This window comes from Manis pentadactyla, chromosome 9, assembly GCF_030020395.1.
Source record: "Manis pentadactyla isolate mManPen7 chromosome 9, mManPen7.hap1, whole genome shotgun sequence".
NCBI lineage: Eukaryota > Metazoa > Chordata > Mammalia > Pholidota > Manidae > Manis > Manis pentadactyla.
In genome coordinates, this window is record NC_080027.1 from 53,906,126 (window position 1) to 53,925,859 (window position 19,734).

Below are 19,734 nucleotides of genomic sequence, written 5' to 3' on the forward strand. Positions count from 1 at the left end.
AAGATTAGCATGCATGTGGGGGTGGGAGAAAAGGGAGGGCTGTACAACACAGAGAAAACAAGTAGTGATTCTACAACATTTTGCTATGCTGATGGACAGTGATTGTAAAGGGGTATATAGGGGGGACCTGGTATAGGGGAGAGCCTAGTAAACAAAATATTCGTCATGTAAGTGTAGATTAATGATTAAAAAAAAAAAGCCGTTCCTGTGTGGTGACCTCCAATGAGTTCTACACAAGATATAAAGGGCATATAAAAATGTAGGCAAAGGGTCTGTTTGTGTTTATACAGAGGATCAAAGCCTAATTGGGCTACCCCGAAAATGAACTAAGATATGATATGAAAAAGAACTTCCAACATCAGCACTCTCGGCAAGACTCAGGCCAGAAGATGATCATCAAAAAACCCCAACAAAGATCCACGCACTGCTACAGCTGTAGATGCACTCATCCCACCAGTTCCTGGACTTGCCATGGGAATGAGGAAGGAGATATCTAAGCTGGCCTGTGCATACAGTAAAACAACAAATTTGACTGGATCTATACTGTTGGAACTCAACCAAGAATTAGGAGAAGTGCAAATTGTAGTGCTCCAAAATCTTACAACTACAGACTATTCACTGTTAAAAGAACATATGGGATGTGAACAGTCCCCAGGAATGGGTTATTTTAATTTGTGTGATTTCTCTCAGACTGTTCAAGTTCAGTTGGACAATATCCACCATATCATAGATAAGTTTTCACAAATACCTAAGGTGCCTAACTGGTTTTCTTGGCTTCACTGGAGATGGCTGGTAATTACAGGTATGCTTTGGTTACATAACTGTACTCCTATTATGTTAATGTGTGTGCGCAATTTAATTAGTAGTTTAAAACCTATACATGCTGAAGTTACTCTACAAGAAGATATGTCAAAGAAATAATCAATCTTCCCATGTTTTCTGCCGCCTGCTACTTCTATAGCTTTTCTTCTTCCTTCCTAATTACAACCCTTAAATAGAATTCGTGCCTCATATCGAATTTACCAAGTATCATAATTCTTCCAAGTGGTAAAGATACCTCAAGACAAATGCTGGGCATAGAAGCCACAGGGCATAAATATGCAAAGAAACAAAAAGCTAACCTTTTCAAACAATAAGGCTTCTCTCTCACTTACCAACTTTACATTTCCCTGTATGGCCCTGGAAGATGACTGGTTAGCCAGAGACGGGTAAGATTCCTCAAGGGAGGAACAACCTAAGACACGCACAGTCGCAGGGGGGTCATCAGGTGAGAAATTGGGGATCAACAGAGGTGGGGCTTAGAACCTCACCCCCCCTGTTCTGAGAGAAATCTTCTGCATACGTGGATGTTTTATTGCCCTTGTCTAGCTTGGATTAACACATAGTCTACAGGCACACACCTGATCATCTACATTTGCTCTCTTACAACACTAAACTATGTTTTCTACCTTTATCTTGCATCTACCTACCACTTCAGCATTTTATTACAAATAATAATAATAAAGAGAGAAATGTGGTATCCACATATAAATCAAGTATAAAAATCAAATGAGTATTCATATTTGAACTGACTGTTTATAGTTCATAATGCATGAGCAAAACCGAAGGTTTCTGTGATGGCTGCCCTTGTACTGTTCACCATGTAACTTATTCATTATGTAAGAATTTGTTCTACATGTAAGAACTTGTTCGTTATGCCTCAGAAGATTGGAGACTGACGAAAATTAGGCTTGGGGTGGATTAATGATTGTGCATTGAGCATTGACTCCCCTATACAGAATTTTATTGTTGTTAACAACCATTTGATCAATAAATATGAGAGATGCCCTCACACACACACAAAAAAAGTACACACTTCCAATTGTAAAATAAATAAGTAACCGGGATGTAATGTATAGCATAAGGAATATAGTCAAAATATTGTAACAACTTGGTATGGTGATAGCTGGTACCTAGAATTATCAGGTATATAAATGTTGAATCACTGTGTTGTACACCTGAAACTAATGTAATACTGTGTGTCAACTACCCTTCAATAAAAAATAATTATCTACAAAAAAAAAAAGAAAACGTGACTAACGATAGCCTCAACAGAGGTTTACTTCTCTCCTATAACAAGAAGGCCAGAGGTAGGTGACTGCTGGTTTTGTTTCAGTGGCTAAATGAAATCAGAGCCAGTCTCTCTGATTTTTTTCCTAGCCTTTTTGTCATGGTCACAGAATGGCTGCCTTGTTTCATATTGTGTTTGTAATCAAGGCTGGAAAAAGAGGGGTGGGCCAGGATGCATCATTAATTTCTTCTATCTGGAAAGCCTCCCCTCCATCATACAAACCTCCCCTTCTGTTACTGAGGCTACATGTGGTCACACTCCTCCATTCCCCAGCTGCAAAGAAGGCTGGAAAAGTGGGAATAGGACTGTCGTGATTGGCTTACTAGTACTAACTCCCCCAACCCCCACTGCCACCCCCACCAAAATAAGGGTTCTGAAAATGTGGAAGATGGAAAGAGTGGATATTTGGTAGACTCTAATACGTGCTATGCAGTATTCTGATACATAAGATTACGTCTCTCTCTCATCAAGCTGTCGACTATTTGGTGTCACACAATGGCTTGTTCATCTTTGTGCCTCCAGTTCCTCAAGCAGCTTTGTGGCTCCTTGTCTGCTAAACATGAATATCTGTCTGGTTTTAATGCTTCTCACATCTGAAGTAGTTCTTTTAAAAGATAATCCAGTTTTATTCTTTCTTTTTACATCTCTCATATGATATGAAAATCAGTTCCTCACTGTTAATTTTTGATTGCCTTTTTGGGGGATAAAACTTAAAGCACTAGAGTAATAGTACTGGCAAAATTAATGATAAAGATTAGGTCTGTAATTGGACAATAATCAGAGAAAATGGAATGATGATAAGCTTGTTATCCCCAGGGTCACTCCAAGAAGAAATACACTGAGTACTAAAACTAGTTTTCCCTCTAATTTTTGTTAAAATCAGAACCAGGGCTTTGTAGATGTAACTTTATTCAATGATGTGACTCAAGAGCTCCAGTAAGCCAATGACCATACCAGGCTGGGAATGGGTTGTAGTCTGGCTAAGAACCTAACTGACCTCTTAGCCAGATTCTGGTTATAACCTAAGCTGCATGTGTACGTGGGTGGGGCTGGTGCCCCTGATTCAGCTCTAGAGCCACCACAGAGGGCAGACCTGCAGCTGTAACTGCCGCAAAGAGCCCATCCCGGTCACAGACTCAGCCGCTGGGACTCCAAGTGCAGCTCTAGTGGCATTTTTCCAGGAGCTTATCCTGATGACCTCATTCCTACCAATAATTCCCCAGTTCCACCTCTCCCTTTACCCCATCCCAGTCAAAAATGGCCTTCCACCTCTGAGTCACCACAGCACTTGTAAATGACTCTCCATTCAGGGTTCTAACATATGTGTTCCAAGGGCTATCTGCGAATGTCTTGTCTTGGAGTGTGGAGAGTTTCTTTAGAATAACATGATCTGGCCCCCTCTGGACTAGAATCTCCTTACTGGAAGGCACATTTCTTATATTTTTGAATTTTCAGCTACTAACAAAGTGTCTGACACAAAATAAGTGCTCAGTAAATGTTTTATGAATGGGTAATAATTAAGCAGGAATATTCTTGTAGCACCTACCAGAATTGCTTCTCTGTAGTAATGGTAGATGACCATCCAGTCTGAATCTATAGTTTTATTACCCCAGGTATAGTTTGTGACCTTCCTGTTGGGCACCCATGGAGTTCACAGGTGTGCTGTCAATAGAGGCCTGTGGATAAGCTCTCACTGACCTCCTCCCATGGGTACGTTGCTGTAGGCCACCACTGTGCCTGTGAACGGGACACAGCTCCATGTCCTGAGGTCCACCTAAAGCCATGTAAAAGATTGGTAAGAGTTTGGATCATGGAATGTGCCTTGCCCCTGTAAATATTTGCTAGTTAACATGAAACAGTAGTCAGGTTAGTATCTGTCATGTTTGTGATGTAAAATAAGTCAGATAACCTCCGTTCCTGATGACATTACCATTACTAAGACTCTAATATTTATTCTGCATCCTCCCAGAGAGTTGTTCTTTCACTGGTTGAAGGAAGTGATATTACTGGTTTGGAAAACATCCCTGAGACCATACACAAACTTTGTAAAGCATTCCAAGAACTATTCAGTAATAGCGATTTTACTGGAATTGGGAAGAGGGTTGGTAAAAATAGTCTGGAGACCACAAACTTGAACTTCCTTTTGCCTCTTCATGATCTCTGCTTGAAGCAGCTGACCAGGATATTACCCTCACTCTCCGCTCCAAAAGCCAAAGAGAGAGACCTGATATCAATCATTATAATAGCTACGGTTTATTAAGTACTTTTATATGCAGGCACTTTGTTAGGGGCTGGTGATTTAACAGCAACAATAATGGCTACCATACACTGAATATATTTACTTTGTACAGCATACATGTAGTAAGGACCATACATGAATTATCTCCAGGGTAGTAACGCAGCCACTGGGGATCCGTATAAATTTCTAAGTCATTTCATGGCCTGATTTCTCCCAAGTCCTTTGGTTTCTGATGTCCCCCTGACCCTTTTTGGTGAGAGCAGGTCTCCTAGGCCTATTCAGCACTAGACAGCATACTCAGAGTTAGCAAGCTCTGACTTTATCCCCAAGAAAAAGGAATGGCAAGTGAATAAACCGTTCAGACAGAAAAGGGCCAAGCATCTAAGAGATTCAAGATGGCATTTCTGGAAATGTTCTACTTTAGGTTTAAGAGAAAATTTTAAAAAATGATTAGTAAGTTACTCTGAACCTCAATATTCCAAAGTTGAGAAGCTAGCCTACTGAGAAATTTAATTTAGATTTCCTTAACATGCTCTCTCATGATAAGAGAGCATTCAGTGGATCAGTCTATGCAACAGGACTGCCAAACTGCAACACAGAATAGGAGAAATTTGTCATTTTGAAATGCTAAGGGAATTCTTACTAACAGCTTTCTCATCTTGTAAAGCTATTATTTTTCTGAACTATAATATGATTTATAAATCTCAGCTGAGTTTTATACTTTTGATGGGAACAGTCTCAAAATGAAATGCATTTTCTCAGAATATAAAATTATTTCAGGAATTGACAGAACAAGGAATAAAAAGAAACATTTTCTGCAACCAAGCATACCAAAGTGTTGGTCTCTGCTGGCCTGTTGATGAATGTTGGTTTTCAGGGTTCTGGGCTCAGCTTGACTCTCTTCCAGTCTGTACACTTTCCTTGGGTGACATCAGCCACTCTAAAAGCTTCAGCTCTTACTTCTGCCTCAGTGACTGCCCACCCCTCACATCTCCCCTGAGTTGCAGGTGCCTATGTCTAACCACCCACTAAACGGACCACAATCATGCCTGATAGCTCAATCTCAAATTCTCTCCTTTTCCCCAAACCCTGTTCCTTCTTGAATCCCAGTACTAATGATACTAACATCTAAAGAAATAAGTAAGATACAGTTCTTGCTCTCTAAAGCTTATAATCTAGCACAGGAGATAGAAAATAAGCAATTACAATGCAGGTTAATAAGTGCTGTGGTAGGAGATGCCCAAGAGGCTTTGGCTGTCACAGGAAAAGCACCCAATCAGGAAATCAATCTGAAGGAAATAACATCATAGTTGGGTAGGAGTTAGGTAACTGAGGTGTGTGTTTTTGTGTATGTGTGTGTGGAGTCATGAAAAACAGAAGATGTCCCATGGCAAGAGGCCTGGGGCATGAAATCATGAAGATAGTTATAGGATATGGCTTAGAGTGCTCAGGAGGTATTGGATAGAGATGAAGGCAAATCACCAGGGCCAGATCAGAGCAAGCCTTGTATCCCACACTTGATCTGCACAATGGTTGAAATCCAAAGGGCATGATCCAGAGGGCTGGCCAAGCGTGAGCATGGAGATGCATGCTCAGGCTTTCCATGGAGAGCATTAAGTGATCATGACCCAGGCTCCAAGGAGACCCGCCAAAGTCTCAGTTCTCCACAGTGTACTCCACGAGATGCCAAAATAGATACAAGGGAAATCAAGTTGGGGTCACATTTTATAATAAAACTGACCTTACAGGGAAAATATATTTTAATACATCATCATCTTTAATCCTTACAACCACTCTGAGTGTAAGATGATGGACTTTGGAGCCAGACAAGGGAAACTTCAAACCTTGGGCACATTATGTAACCTTGGGCATGCACCCCAGTCATCCTCACCTGTAACATGTGGCTGAAAATAGCCATGAACGCTCATCTTAATCCCTTTGAAAACAAGAGCATTTTGATAAGTTTGTCAAACTTGACCTAAACTGACATGAAGCTATTTATAGTTTTTATTTACTCTCTTGGAATGTATATTCTCACATTTTACTAAAGAATATTGATAACCTTGTTAATGGTATATTGGCATCTTAACTTTATAATATCTGAAAAACTCTGAATTCAGAACCACATCTAACCCAAGAATTTTAGATGAGGAGTTTGAGGACCTGTAGTATATGTGAAGCATAAGATAATGCGGTAATGTAGTGAAAGGGCCTCCCAAGCATGGTAACTAGCACATAGTAAGGGCTCAGAAATTATAACTTTTAATCAAAGAGGGAGTGAGTCACTTAGACATTATAAAACAAGGCATGAAGGAAACGGAAACATCTTATAGGAAATACATGTTTTCTGTTGCTGGTCCACTGAAGTTTTACAAAGATATTTTTTGAAAAATTGGAGGTGATTTAACTTTTTTCAGTGTGATCATGACTTTAAATCAAAGGCTTTTCCATTGTTCTTTTATTCACCACAGGAGGAAGAAAATTCAGAGTACTTGTTTCAGATGCTAACAAAGGCAAGTTCTGGGAGATTCTGAGAGGGAACAGCAGGCAAGGACCTTATTGAGCAGAAGAGGTATTCAGACAAGGGCAATAAATTTCTCAAGGTCTGGAACCCAGGGAGCATGGTGTGAAATGGCAACAAATGAAGCCAGAGGAGTTTGGTGGGGATATTTTATAAAGAGCCTTGAGTGCCATGGTAAGGTTGTATTTACCCCATAGATCAGGGGTTTTCACAACATTTTAGCAAGATAATTTTATTGAAACAAAATTTGGTTTGCATGAGAGCTCTGTACACTGCAACCACACACACAAACCCATTTTTACTCTATGGCACAATTACTTTAAAAAAATCAAATCTGATCATCCCACTCCTCAAGACACACTCATCGAAGATAACTATTTCACCAATCTTGGAGTAAAATGCTATTTTCCTGCAGGCTCTGAGTAATGTGGCCCTGCCTACCTCCCCAGCTCACCTAACACCATCTCCCTGGCTTACCACTCATAGGTTCTCCAATGACTCTTGATCTCCCCACCTCAAGGATCTTACAAAGGGTGTCTCTCCTTTGCTTCTCCCTCCTACTTGCCTAGTTAACTCCTACTGTTTCAAATCTCAGCCATCTTTTCTGGGGGTAGCCTTTCCTGGTTTGGTCAGGACCCCCCATGTTATACTCTTCCACTTCCTGAAGATGTCTCCATTCAGCACTTGATCATGGTTGTATTAAATGTAGCTGAGGATTTACTTGTTTGATGCTTCTCCCCACTATGCTGTCAACTTTGAGATTTGAGAATGGGAAATAGCCTACCTGTCTTTTTCATGACAGTGTCCTTGGCCAGTGTCTGGCCATTAAGCAGACCTCCAATAACTATCTGTTAAAAATATACCAGTAAATGTTCTTCATGTAACTGTAGATTAATGATACCAATACATATATATATACATATATATATATATATACACATGTGTGTGTGTGTGTGTGTGTGTATATATATATATATACCAGTAAACACAACAGGAAATAAAATGGGAGAGGTGGTCACTTTGGTTGAAATGGGGATGGAGCCTTTGGTTAAATCAAGAATGTGGGGTCTGGGGTACTTCCCACTAGGTATTTTACTTGCCCTTCCTGGGGGTCCCTGAGGCACTTCTTGGTAGGGAACACTCTGAAAAGCACTGTGGCAGATGATGGAATGCTCTGATTAACAAAAGGCTTTGTGATTTGGCTTTGGAGTGAATGTTCTCAAGAGTGTTTTCTTGGCCTGAGGAAACTTTCTACTTGATGGTTGACAGAATGGATAAATGATCAAAGTAGCTTTGTGTAGACAGGAAGCATATTTCAGTCATTTATTTCAACATCTCATCTCTCTTGTGTGAGGAAAAACTAAGACATCTGTAAGCTGGTCTGAATGTTATTATTTTGTGCAAGACTGGTTGTGGAGTAGACATTTCTTTGGAAAGTCATCATGGCCCAGGCCCAGACCATCCGGAAAACTGTCTCTACTCTGCAGATCCATGCACACAAGGGCTCATTCCTGGGTCGGAGATCACGTGACACAGGGCAGATCATGTGACTGCCACTCCATCAGTGTGGTCAGTGGTGGTGGATCCCTTTATCTATTAACTAGCACAAATCAAAGTAAAAATTACCTTTTGATTGAGTAGCATTGCTGAAGAAAATCAATAGAAATGGCCCAAGATCCATTTGCACTGTCTCCATGTTAAGTGTTGCCGACTTTAAAGTTATTGGATGGGTTTCAGGATTCAATGTCTGAGAGACCAGTTGAAAACAAACCGCAGAGTGGGTTAGAGGAGAAGTAGCACATCTGTGCAATCCTAGATTGAATAGAAAATATGTGCTGGCCAAAAGTAAGTCATTTCCAACCTCAAAATATTATTTTCAAATTCTAAGATCCTGTGTTTGATGTGTTTAAGAGAGAGATGTGACAGCTGAAGTTGTCTTTGTTCAGAACGTAGGAGACAGTTTTGTCTAGACTTTCAGGAAAGATAGAGAATGACATTTTCAGAACAAATCAAAATATATTTTTAAAATCTTTCTTCCTCTTCGGGAAGAGGGTTTGACATGCTTTTGCAGTTGAATTTGGTAGATCTATAAATGGCCTCAATATTTGATGCAAAACTAAAGTAAAATGAACCATTGAAAAAGCTATTGAAATGCTGTTAGTTCATTTTCTCACCTTAACAATAATACTATTACCACCAACAATAACACAATAACTAGTATTTGTTGAGTGGTTTCTAGGTATGTTGCTGTAACTTTGATGTACATTTTCTTATTGACTCTCAGAGCAGTCCTGTGAGGTAGGTTATTATTATTAAGGCCACTTTTTTCCCAATGAAAAACTGAGGCACAGAGAGTTGGGGTGACTCACCCAAAGCCACATGAGTGAAGGTGGCCAAACAAGGATCTCACAGCCCAGCCCGCCCTCCTCACCACTGTGCTGTGTCTCCTTTCCCCACAGGGCCAGCATCGTACAGAAACGCATCATTTATTTTCAAGATGAGGGCTCTCTGACCAAGAAACTTTGTGAACAAGGTAAGAACTACAGGCGGGGAGGGTCAGAAATACGGAAGGCAGCTCCTTCAGTCCAACCTAAAGTGTTGGGTGCTCTGAGTTCTGCCGGGTTCTGCCTCCTCACGTAGCTCTGGTTTTTAATCCGGCTGTGTGCTGTGGATAATTGGATCTGCCTTAAGCTCTAATTACTGAGCTTGATTCCCTGGGTAGGAGATAATGTACCTTATATAGTTGTCCTCTTATTTTTGTGGAACAGTGGTTATTCTGAAGAGGTTCCTTGGAATAATTCACATGGACTTAATTAAGGAACACACAATTGTGTGCCTTCAAGAACTCTGTAACGGTTCCCTGGAAAAATCACCAGCAAGAGCTTGTGTAGCACTAGGGCAGTATGGGAGCTTGGAGGATTTTCTTCAGAAGAGACCAGAGGGAGATAGGGTTGCCAAGGGAGCACTGACCTTGTGATTCCACCACGTTCAGAGATCTGGTCCTTAGATTTGCCAGCTCATCAGTGCGCTCTCTAGTTGGGTTGAAGGCATTCTAACAGAGCTCATGAAGACCAAGGAGACAAAGATCTAGCCTGGGTTTGAGTCCTGCCTCTGCCCTTCCTAACCATGTGACTTAATGTAAATAAAGAAGTACAGCATCTCCTTAGCACATAGTAAATGCTATATACAGGTGTTAGGTATTGTTATTTACATCTGAAAACTCGTTTATTAATGTACCATAAAAAGTTAAGATCTTAAACATCTGAATGTGTTTAAAGTCATTAGATAATGAAATTAAAATAGAAAATGTTCTATAATTATGCATCTCAACTATCTAATTTATATTCATTTTGCAGAATTTTTATTTGCATTTAGAGCAATCAGCATTTTGAGATTAAATAATCTTCTCCAATTCTAGCAAATCATAAATGACTGAGGAAAAGAAAGGCTAAAAAGGTCTTCTGAGAAAATAGTAATAATAGCTAATACTTTTTGAGTGCTCCCTACATTCCAGGAACTATTCTGAGCACTTCGCATACCTTAATCATGTAATCTGCATAACAATTTTATATGGGGAAGATCATTATATCATCCCTATTTTATAGATGAGAAGCCTGAGACACAAAAAGTAGCTTGCTTAGCATGAGACAGCTAGTCGTACAGGTCAGGGTTTGGAACCAAAAGTTTGTGCCCTTAGCCACTGCCTTTTTTCAAAAGGACTACTTCCCAGTTCAGTAGCTTGTGTTGTTGCCTTTGGTAGATCACAGACTACCAAAGCATAGATCTCCCTGTGGGTGAGCTAGAGCAGAAACGAGGTCCTATTTGGAAGATTGCTCAGAGAGTATGGAAGAAACAAAAGGGGAGGCCATTACACCCTGCATCAGGGTCCTACCTATCATAGGGGTCAGAGAGCTGGAACTTGTGCACCAGGGGCCCTGGTGAGCTTCCAGTTGGGCATCACCACATGTGGCTTTTGAGACTTCCCTTGCCTGTAGCTAATTGTATTTAATAATAATAATAGCTAATATTTTTTGAATGCTCAGTATATTCCTGTTGTATTTAATTGTCCGTAAGTTCACTCAGCCTTTCTCCAAACATCTCAACAATTGAGGCTCTTGGTTCCTGAAGGACAACCCCATTCCTGTCCTGCCTCCGTGAAGTGACAGCATGGCCCCATGGCTTAAAGTTGTGGGTTCTAGATCACACAGTACAGTCCGCCTCTTGGTCTACATCTACAGATGGTCTGTCACAGCTACTGAGAGTGGTCTTGTTGGTGTGACTGTTAGAAGACAGCCTTATTCCCATGTATGAGAGCTCTTAGGAGGCACTTTACTGTCACCTCCACATTCTGACAGCAATCGTTAAAGTGGGCTTTTCAAAGCCTCAGTCTTGATGTTGTGTGAAGGCTTTGTCTAAGCTACAAATATGCTCAATTCTACAGATGTGGTGTCAATAAAAAGGCATGTAAATCTCTGTTTTCACTTCTAAAGCAGAGATCCTATCAAAATAACTAAGCACATATATGTATAAAAAGGCCACTTTCCAAAGGTAATTATGTGGATACAAAAAGGCTCAGAAGACCTGGGCTGTAGGTGATTAGGTGCAGTTATAGGGGATCCCTGGAGACAGCAGACCCATGGAGAAATCCATCAGTTAACAAAGCAGATCACATAAAGAAAGTCTTTATTTTGCAGATAGCAAAGGGATTTTTCTTAACTGTGTATGCCTACTTAAGTCTCTCTAGCTCTTTAATCTATACATTCTTGACCTTTCTGGTGAGTCAAATCAAATCTGTCAAGGAATGGAAGAGAGAAATTAGTATCTATTATTTTTTCCCAATTGAAGCTATTAATCCATAGGGGAAAATGAAGAACCAAGCAGATAAAAAGCAATGGCAATCGTTTTTTTAAAAAGAAACATAAAACATTAAGTTACTTACAATTAAGAGCAGAGAAACATAAAATATTCAAAAAGGTGACCTAGACTAAAGAAATGGATATGTATACTCACTTTAAGACCCTGTCACAACCAGGAAGGGAGTAAGACAAAGAGAGGGAAAGACAGCGGGGAAAAGCAGAGAAGAGAGGAAACAGGGAGAGAAGGGATAATGAGAAAGCGAGCTCAAAGGGAAGAAGGGTGAAGAATGAGGGGGGAGAGCTGAAAAGCAAGCTGGCAGACTGGGAGGCCTAATGGGGAGCCAGGGCCGCTCAGGAGGCGCTGCGTGGCCTGACCTTCGCTGTATTTGGCAGGCGCGGCGTGGTTAGAGGAGGGGTGAGTTAACACTGCCCTTTGAAAAACCTGGTTCGTTTACAATAGACTTTTCCTCATAGAAAACAGTGTGTCTGTTTTTCATTTCAAAGTCAGAAATTTACTTTTAAGTGAAAGCTTATTTTCCTTTGGAATTTTAAAAGGTCTATGTAAGTGTATTTCCTTGAGCTTCTGGATGTATCTTGAAGTTTACTACCTATATCTGAAGGCCCTTTTGATAAAGTAAAGCTACCAATTTGCCTAATTTTGGTTCATTGAGAGATTCTCTCATTTAACAGAAAGCCCAGCATATATCTCTTAGCTCAGAATCCCTTCTTCAAAACTAATTTAGTCTTTTTGCAATGTAGTTAGTCATAATGGAAATGTAAAAAGAAAAAAACTTCAGGATTTACATTACCTTTCCTGAAATACATTCAACAGGATTTGTCTGTTACCTGTCAAAGTGCTCAGAGAGGAAGCAGACCTGTGTTTCTTGTGCATAAGGCAGTGGGGAGCTGCTCCTAAGCACCAGACGATGCTCTGGCCTCTTCCACGTGAACAAAAAGTAGCCAAACAATAAATTTTTTTTAATTTTTATTATTTTTTATTGAAGTATAATTGATATACAATATTATATTGGTTTCAAGTATACAACACAGTGATTCAACAGTTAAACCCATTATTAAATCCTCACCCCCACTAGTGCAGTTACTGTCAACATAGAAGGATGTTACAGAACCATTGACTATATTCTCCATGATGTACTACCAACCCCATGACCAACTTATGACTGGGATTTTGTGCCTCTTTATCTCTCTTACACTCCCCACCCACCCTCCCCAATGGCAACCACCAGTCACTTCTCACTGTCTATGAGTCTACTGCTGTTTTGTACATTTTGTTCTGAACAATGATTTCCAATATGAGTGGTGCTTAGGAACCCGGGAGCTATGTAGGGAGGAAATTTTTTAAATGTACCATTCTTCAATTAGAAAAGCTTAAAGAGAAACACACAAAATTTTCTCTCATTGGTGTTTATGCAGACCTTTTCAGCAGAAAGTCTTTTCTGGAGTCATACAGTGCAGAAATTAACAGCGTGGGCTCTAGACTCAGAAAGCCCTGAGCTCCAGATCTGCCCTCACCTCTCACTAACACTGATTACCTAACCTGCCTCCGTTTATTAATCTGAAAATGGGGCTCATTAAATTACCCCCTAGAATTATTAGGATTAAATGAGACAATAATGGAACAGGATCAGCACATCACGGACTCTCTACATTGTAGTTATTACAGTATCCCCTACTTCTGTCTCCATTCCATAACCCAAAATTCCCTTCTTCCCCCATCGCTGATTTTGCATATTAAAGCCAAATGAATACACTGAATTCCATAAGAATTGTAAAATGCTCTTGCTGGTAAAAACAATTTCATACTTTGTCGCTGCTCTGTATATAATATATAAGAATGAATGTCCAACTTACAAAAAAAAAAAAAGAACATTTATGTTAATACTGTAACAAGGAAGAAAAACTGAAGGAACAAAACAGCAGCAGACTCACAGACTCCAAGAAGGGACTAGCAGTTCTAAAGGGGAGGGGTGGGGAGGGTAGGAAGGGAGGGAGGGAGAAGGGGACTGAGGGGCGTTATGATTGGCACACATGGTGTGTGAGGGGTCATGAGGAAGACAGTGTAGCACGGAGAATACAAGTAGTGATTCTGTGGCATCTTACTATACTGATGGCAGTGACTGCAATGGGTGTGTTGGCGGGGAGCTTGATAATATGGGTGACCACATGTTTGTCATGTGAAACCTTCATAAGAGTGTATATCAATGATACCTTAATAAAAAAAATACTGCTAGAGAAACTGAAGAAAAAGCAATTGAAACAAGTTACAGCTGTAGTCATTGTAGACCCCCACTTCTCCCAGTAAAGTCTCTGAAAGCTTGATAAGAAATGATTAACTATATATGCATATCTTTAAAAAAATAATTTTCAGCAGTCTTTTATGTTTCTACTTGTTCTCATTGCTCTTCTCCAAAGCTGTTCCTTCTGATCCTGGCAATTTGGCCACAGAGAACAGAGAAAACACACATATACATATTCCTCTTAAAATTTGGTTGAGATATCCAGTTGTGGGAAGGGTGGGGAAGGAGACTTGGGCCCAGAAATCATAACTGAATAAATTTGATCCCTGTTTTCCCAAACTGACCCCCATCCCAAATATTCTGCCTTATTAGTCCCATAGGTCCCCTCATATTATTAGAGCAAAAGTTCTGAATGGTTTTTATTTGCACAATATAGTCACCATACTTAAATGTGCACAAAATCTTGTATAGTCCAAGTACTGATCTAGGTCTGGGTGTTATACATGAATGAAGACTCTACTTATCTTTCCCCAAGCATTCAGGACAGGATGAGACCAAGACAGCTCTGCCTTGCAAGGGACCGTGTTTGCTTCCTAACTTGGTGACTTTCCTGACTGTTTCAGATTCCACGTTAGATGGGGTGACTGACAAACCAATCCTAGACTGCTGCGCCTGTGGGACTGCCAAGTACAGACTCACATTTTATGGGAACTGGTCTGAGAAGACGCACCCAAAGGATTACCCACGTGAGTAGAGGAGCTATTTCATGGGTATGGGAAAACACATGGCAAAGTTCTTTCTGGTTGTGCAGACACAAGCTGAAGTATTGGGGCTGCTCGCTCTTACCAACTGACTAATGAAACACACATTCCTAGGAAGTGAATTCATCAAGACAGGCAGATAAATAGCGGTATGCTTTTAGCTTCTTTGCATAGCTTTGTTCTGAATGTTTTCTTATCTGTGATATAAAAAAAAAAAGAGTTCCTGAGGTCAGGCTGCTTATCTTCAGGGCAGACATTTGGTAACCTCATTCCTCCTAAGACGGCTCTATCTATGAATTGTACAGTAGACCCATTTGTGCTGGAAATAGCTGGCAAAAGGGACCTGCTCTTGACTCCACAGACCAAGGTCAACAAATATGCTGCATCCTGAACCACAGCACTGGGACTCTATTAGCATGCCTTTTCCCCACTGATGCCAGATGCCACCTCCAAATCCATGATGCCATAATCTAGAGAGCCAGTACCAATCAATGAGAATTGTCAGGAGACTTCAAACTTGCTGTTGTGGAGTAGATCCTTAATCAGGATCTTAATCCTACCAACTCTCTTTTACCATACACTTGTCTCAACAAACATCTCACATATGCCAGGTGCTGTGTTAAGCTCTCGATATTTAATAGTGAACAGAAAAAGACGCAGCCCACATTCTCATGCAACTCAGAGACAAGTGGGGAGACAGGTAACTGATCAAATAATCACACAGAAAGAAGTGAAAATTAGAGCTATGAACAGTGGACTTACTGTGTGTCGAGCATTTTTACATATGTTATGTCATTTAATCCTCAAAATAATCTGTTTTTGTGGATGAGCTCACTGGGGATCAGTGAGATGTCATGATTTGCCTGTAGTCAAATATAAGAGGTGGATCTGAGATTCGCAATGGGGTTTGTTTGGCTCCTTGTCCTGTCTTTTGTTTGGATTGCCTTCAAGACCCAATGTCACCCATACTCTGTAACTGGGTAGCAGGGTGTCCTGTGTGACACTGAGCATGCATTCTCTGCTCATTGCCTGTTTTATCCTTGTTCTTTTCACTTTGGAGTTGCCATAGCTGGGAAAGAACAGTTGGACAGGGAGAAGTAGATTGAAAAGAGGGATTTGAGTCAGCCCCAAAGGAAAGGGGAGCAAAGGGTACATGGCTGGGACTTAAAAAAACCCAGTCCAGACCAGAACCTCTGAGGTCCTCAAACAGCCCACCCAGAGGGGATGCCAACATTTCTTGGCTGATAAAGAGCTCTATTGTTTCATTTTACCCACATGCAACCAAGGCTTGGGTTCTTGGAAGCCTCTTACTAGTTCATTTCTTCTGACTCTGGGATTCAGCTTGATCTGCTTCAGCTGGTGTGGGAGACCCAAGTAAACAAACTTGGACTCTCTGCCGGGTGGGGGGGCGGGGAGGGGGACCACTTGGAATAAGTATGATGGAAAAATTCCTTCCATCGCCTCCCATGTACTAACCCAGAGGAAATAAAATATTAGGAGCCCATTACTCATCTTTTGTAATCCTAAGGAGCTTCTTGCTCTTTCCTATTCTGACACTGTATTTCCCAGAATTAAAACACAAGCACAAAAAAGTATAGACCCTTGTTTCTGGGTCTTTGGCCCAAATCAAGTACTATTCTATACAGAATTTCTGCGCCATTGTTGGGAGTTTCTTAACAAATATAGCAGATAGGAGTTCCAGATCTCCCAGGATTGTTCCATTGTCAGGTGTTGGAGTGTGTCTTAATTGTTGGTTTGGGAAATCTGGTCCCTGTGTGCAGAAGAGCATTTATCACATCATAATGCAATTATTTCTTCAGGAGTCTTGCTTCCCCATGAGACAAAGAAGTCCTCTGGGACAAAAGCATGACATGTCACCTTTCATCCTTGGTGCGTCTGGAAGTGTCTGCTGCCCCCAAGTACTCTGTACTGACTGTTGAACTCATTGGCATTCTCCGTGACCTGGGAGGCAGATTTCTAGCCCACATCTAGTCATGATGGCCAATACTGAGCAGGGAGTGTGGACTATACACCTTCCTTGGAGGGAAAAGGGTGGACTTGTACAGTCAGGGAACTAGAGCTGACTGGAAAGGGACAAGACGGTCTAGTGAGGACTTTGAAAATTTGATATTCACCAAAGTGATTTCTCCCAATCTTGGGTAATAGATGATTCTCCTTTTGCTGCTCCAGGGATGATTTTGTCTTGACAACCAACCCTTGCTATTAAGTCCGATTAAGCCATGATGCTTCCCAATAGTTTTGCAAACTGAAAAATGCTGACTCTGACTCTCCTTTATTGAATACTCACCCAAAACACCACGTTCTCCACAAGTATCTCAGAATAGCAATTTTCACACTTTTAAAATTCAAGACCCCTTTACACACTTGAAAAGTACTGAGAATTCCAACATCCTTTTGTTTGTATGAGTTGTGTCTATCAATATACAACATTAAAAGAAATTTTAAAATATTACTTAATTTTAAAAGTCATATATAATAAATTAGTGATAATAAATTCATTATGTTAAACTATTTTATGAAAATTAACATATTGTCCAGAACCAAAGAAGTATAGTGAAAAGAACATCCTTATTTTACATTTTTGCCTATCTTTTTAATATCTGGCTTAGTCGAAGACACCTGGATTTTCATATTTCCCTCTGCACGCAACCTGCTGTGGTGTATTTTTTGGTTAAAGTATAGAAAGAAAATTCTACCTCACATCACACACAGATACGTAATTAGAAAAGGGAAGAATATTTTTGTAACCTTTTCATTAATTGCAGATAATCTTTAAGACTATGCCCAAATTCTACAAATGGTGGTTTCTTAAAGGGTAATCACAATGTAGAATATGAAACCATATCAATGTTACATTAAAATGCATTGCTTTACTTTGGATGTTTTTAAGTGAATGATTTTATCATTAACTTCATACATTGGTCATTTGGAAAATATTGGTTTACTGAGTTATGCAGATGATCCAGATATTGAAACATTTGATTATATAGTATCAAACATCACATTCATTAATATCACTTCCAGTGTCATCAGAAAAGTATTTAAGTATCAGCAAGCTATCAAATTCATAGTAATGCATACAAGTTTTCCAAAATTGTAGGTTTTGCTTGAAAGCTTGAGTTCTATCATTGGCAACAAATACTGTCAGTTTTCCTGGAAGTGACAAGCTCACTTCATTTTTGAGAAAATGCTAGATTCTTAAGTCTGAACAACCACAATTTGTCATTTGTCCTTTCAAGTAAAAAATGGTATTTTATGAACATAAAAATGTCTAGTCCAGCTTGTACCTCAAAAAATCACACAAGTGTTTTTATTCAAGGCAATCAGAGCACTTCAGTTTATAGCGGAAGAGCTTTATGCATATTTTCCAATTAGTCACACAGAATAATAAAAAGATGTATACTCAGAGGTACAAAGATTTAATAGTTAATCATTTTTATTATTTTGTCAAGAACATCCTTAAGCAGAACTGCCTTTTCAGTTGCTGGTCACTGCAAGCTCCTGGTAGTGGAGAATATATGGGCTGCTCCTGCAGTGCAGGGCCCTTGCCTTGATCAGCACTAAAGGGCAGTGGCTTTACTCACCACTGCTTCTGCGCCATCACTGTGAATGTCCACACATTGCAAAAGGAAAATAAAGTCTCAGTATTATTGTGAAAACAGTTTTCACCTCACAGACCCCCTGAAAGGGCCTCAGGGTTTTAAGGGGTCTGTAGGCCACACTTGGAGAACCTCTGTGTTAGGATAAGATGGCAACCCAAGGTGCCTGCCCTTCAGTTCTCTTTGGGTCACCTGCCCTTTGGAATTCACACTAGGTTCTGCAGGGAGGATTGGGCCACACCTGCTCTCAGTCACCTCATGGGGTGGGCCACAGCTGCAGGGGATCTTCTCAACCATTATATGAAGTGGCTTGTTCCAAATGTCCCTCTTTTGGGCAATAGATCACCCTCTGCCTCCATGACACCCCTCTTTGTAGGAGAGGCTAGATGTGGTGATATAAGGAAAGCAGGATCATGGCCTAAATGACCTCTGACATTCCCTCTCTTGCAATGCCATAAATCTCTGGAAATAGTGAAATCCTTTTAAAACACTCCCAATTGAATAGTTTCTAGAAATCCACTTTAAGGCTGGATCATGCATGTTTTACCTCCTGATTGTATAAATGAGAAAAACCCTGAAGTGTAAAGAAGTTAAGGGCTCAGATCACATAGCCAGAGAGCATCAGAAACAAAATTAAAGCCCAGATCTCCTGATTTCCTTTTGCCTTCTCCTGGGGGCTGTCAAAGGCAGTCTTCTCTCCTTCACAATAAAATTAAATATCTTATGCACAAAGCATCTTTAATAAGGCCCTGCTGTACCAACACGGACTCAACTGATACCAAATTTTAAATAGCTCTGCCCCACTGTACAGAAAACTGCTCTGCAGAGATCCTAACGTAGAAGCCACAAAGAGAAAGTCTGGCTTCACTGAGCCTGAACAGAGTTCTGGAACCTGGATTATCAGGACAAGTACAGACTTCCCCAGTGTCTGTCCTCAGCATTTATGCCGAGGCTCAGGGGCACGTGTTCTCCACAGGAACGTGGTGGCCTGGCAGTGGCACTGTGTAGGGATGTCCTGGGGCTTGGAGACATGCCCAGTCTTTGCCCAGGGATTGGAAGCTGCCTAGCAGATGCTGAGTGTCTGTACTCACTTGCTCTGAACAGAGCTCCTGCTTTTAGGGACTCTAATCTCCCTTAATAATGTAAATTTCATAACTCCCCCATTTTTATATGGTATCAGTTTTTACATTGGTTAACAATATATAGGAAAAGAACATTTTTTCCAGGAGCCCCTTATTTGTTTCATTTGACAACATGTTACCTACAATATAAACATGGCCACTAGGAAATACACTTTACAGAATCAAAGCTAATTTTACCATGAAATTCAGCCATCTTCTCCATTGGATTGCTTAATTAAAAAATTATT

At 40.4% G+C, this 19,734-nt stretch overlaps 1 protein-coding gene across 1 annotated transcript in view; it reads left to right on the plus strand.

Annotated features, from left to right (window-relative positions):
* The window catches only part of SPON1 (spondin 1), a 282,260-nt gene that overhangs the window by 113,589 nt on the left and 148,937 nt on the right, over positions 1-19,734 (plus strand). The window contains exons 4-5 of the mRNA XM_036918065.2: positions 9,330-9,403; positions 14,608-14,730. Of these exons, the coding sequence (XP_036773960.1) occupies positions 9,330-9,403; positions 14,608-14,730 (197 nt within the window). The remainder of the gene's footprint in view (positions 1-9,329; positions 9,404-14,607; positions 14,731-19,734) is intronic.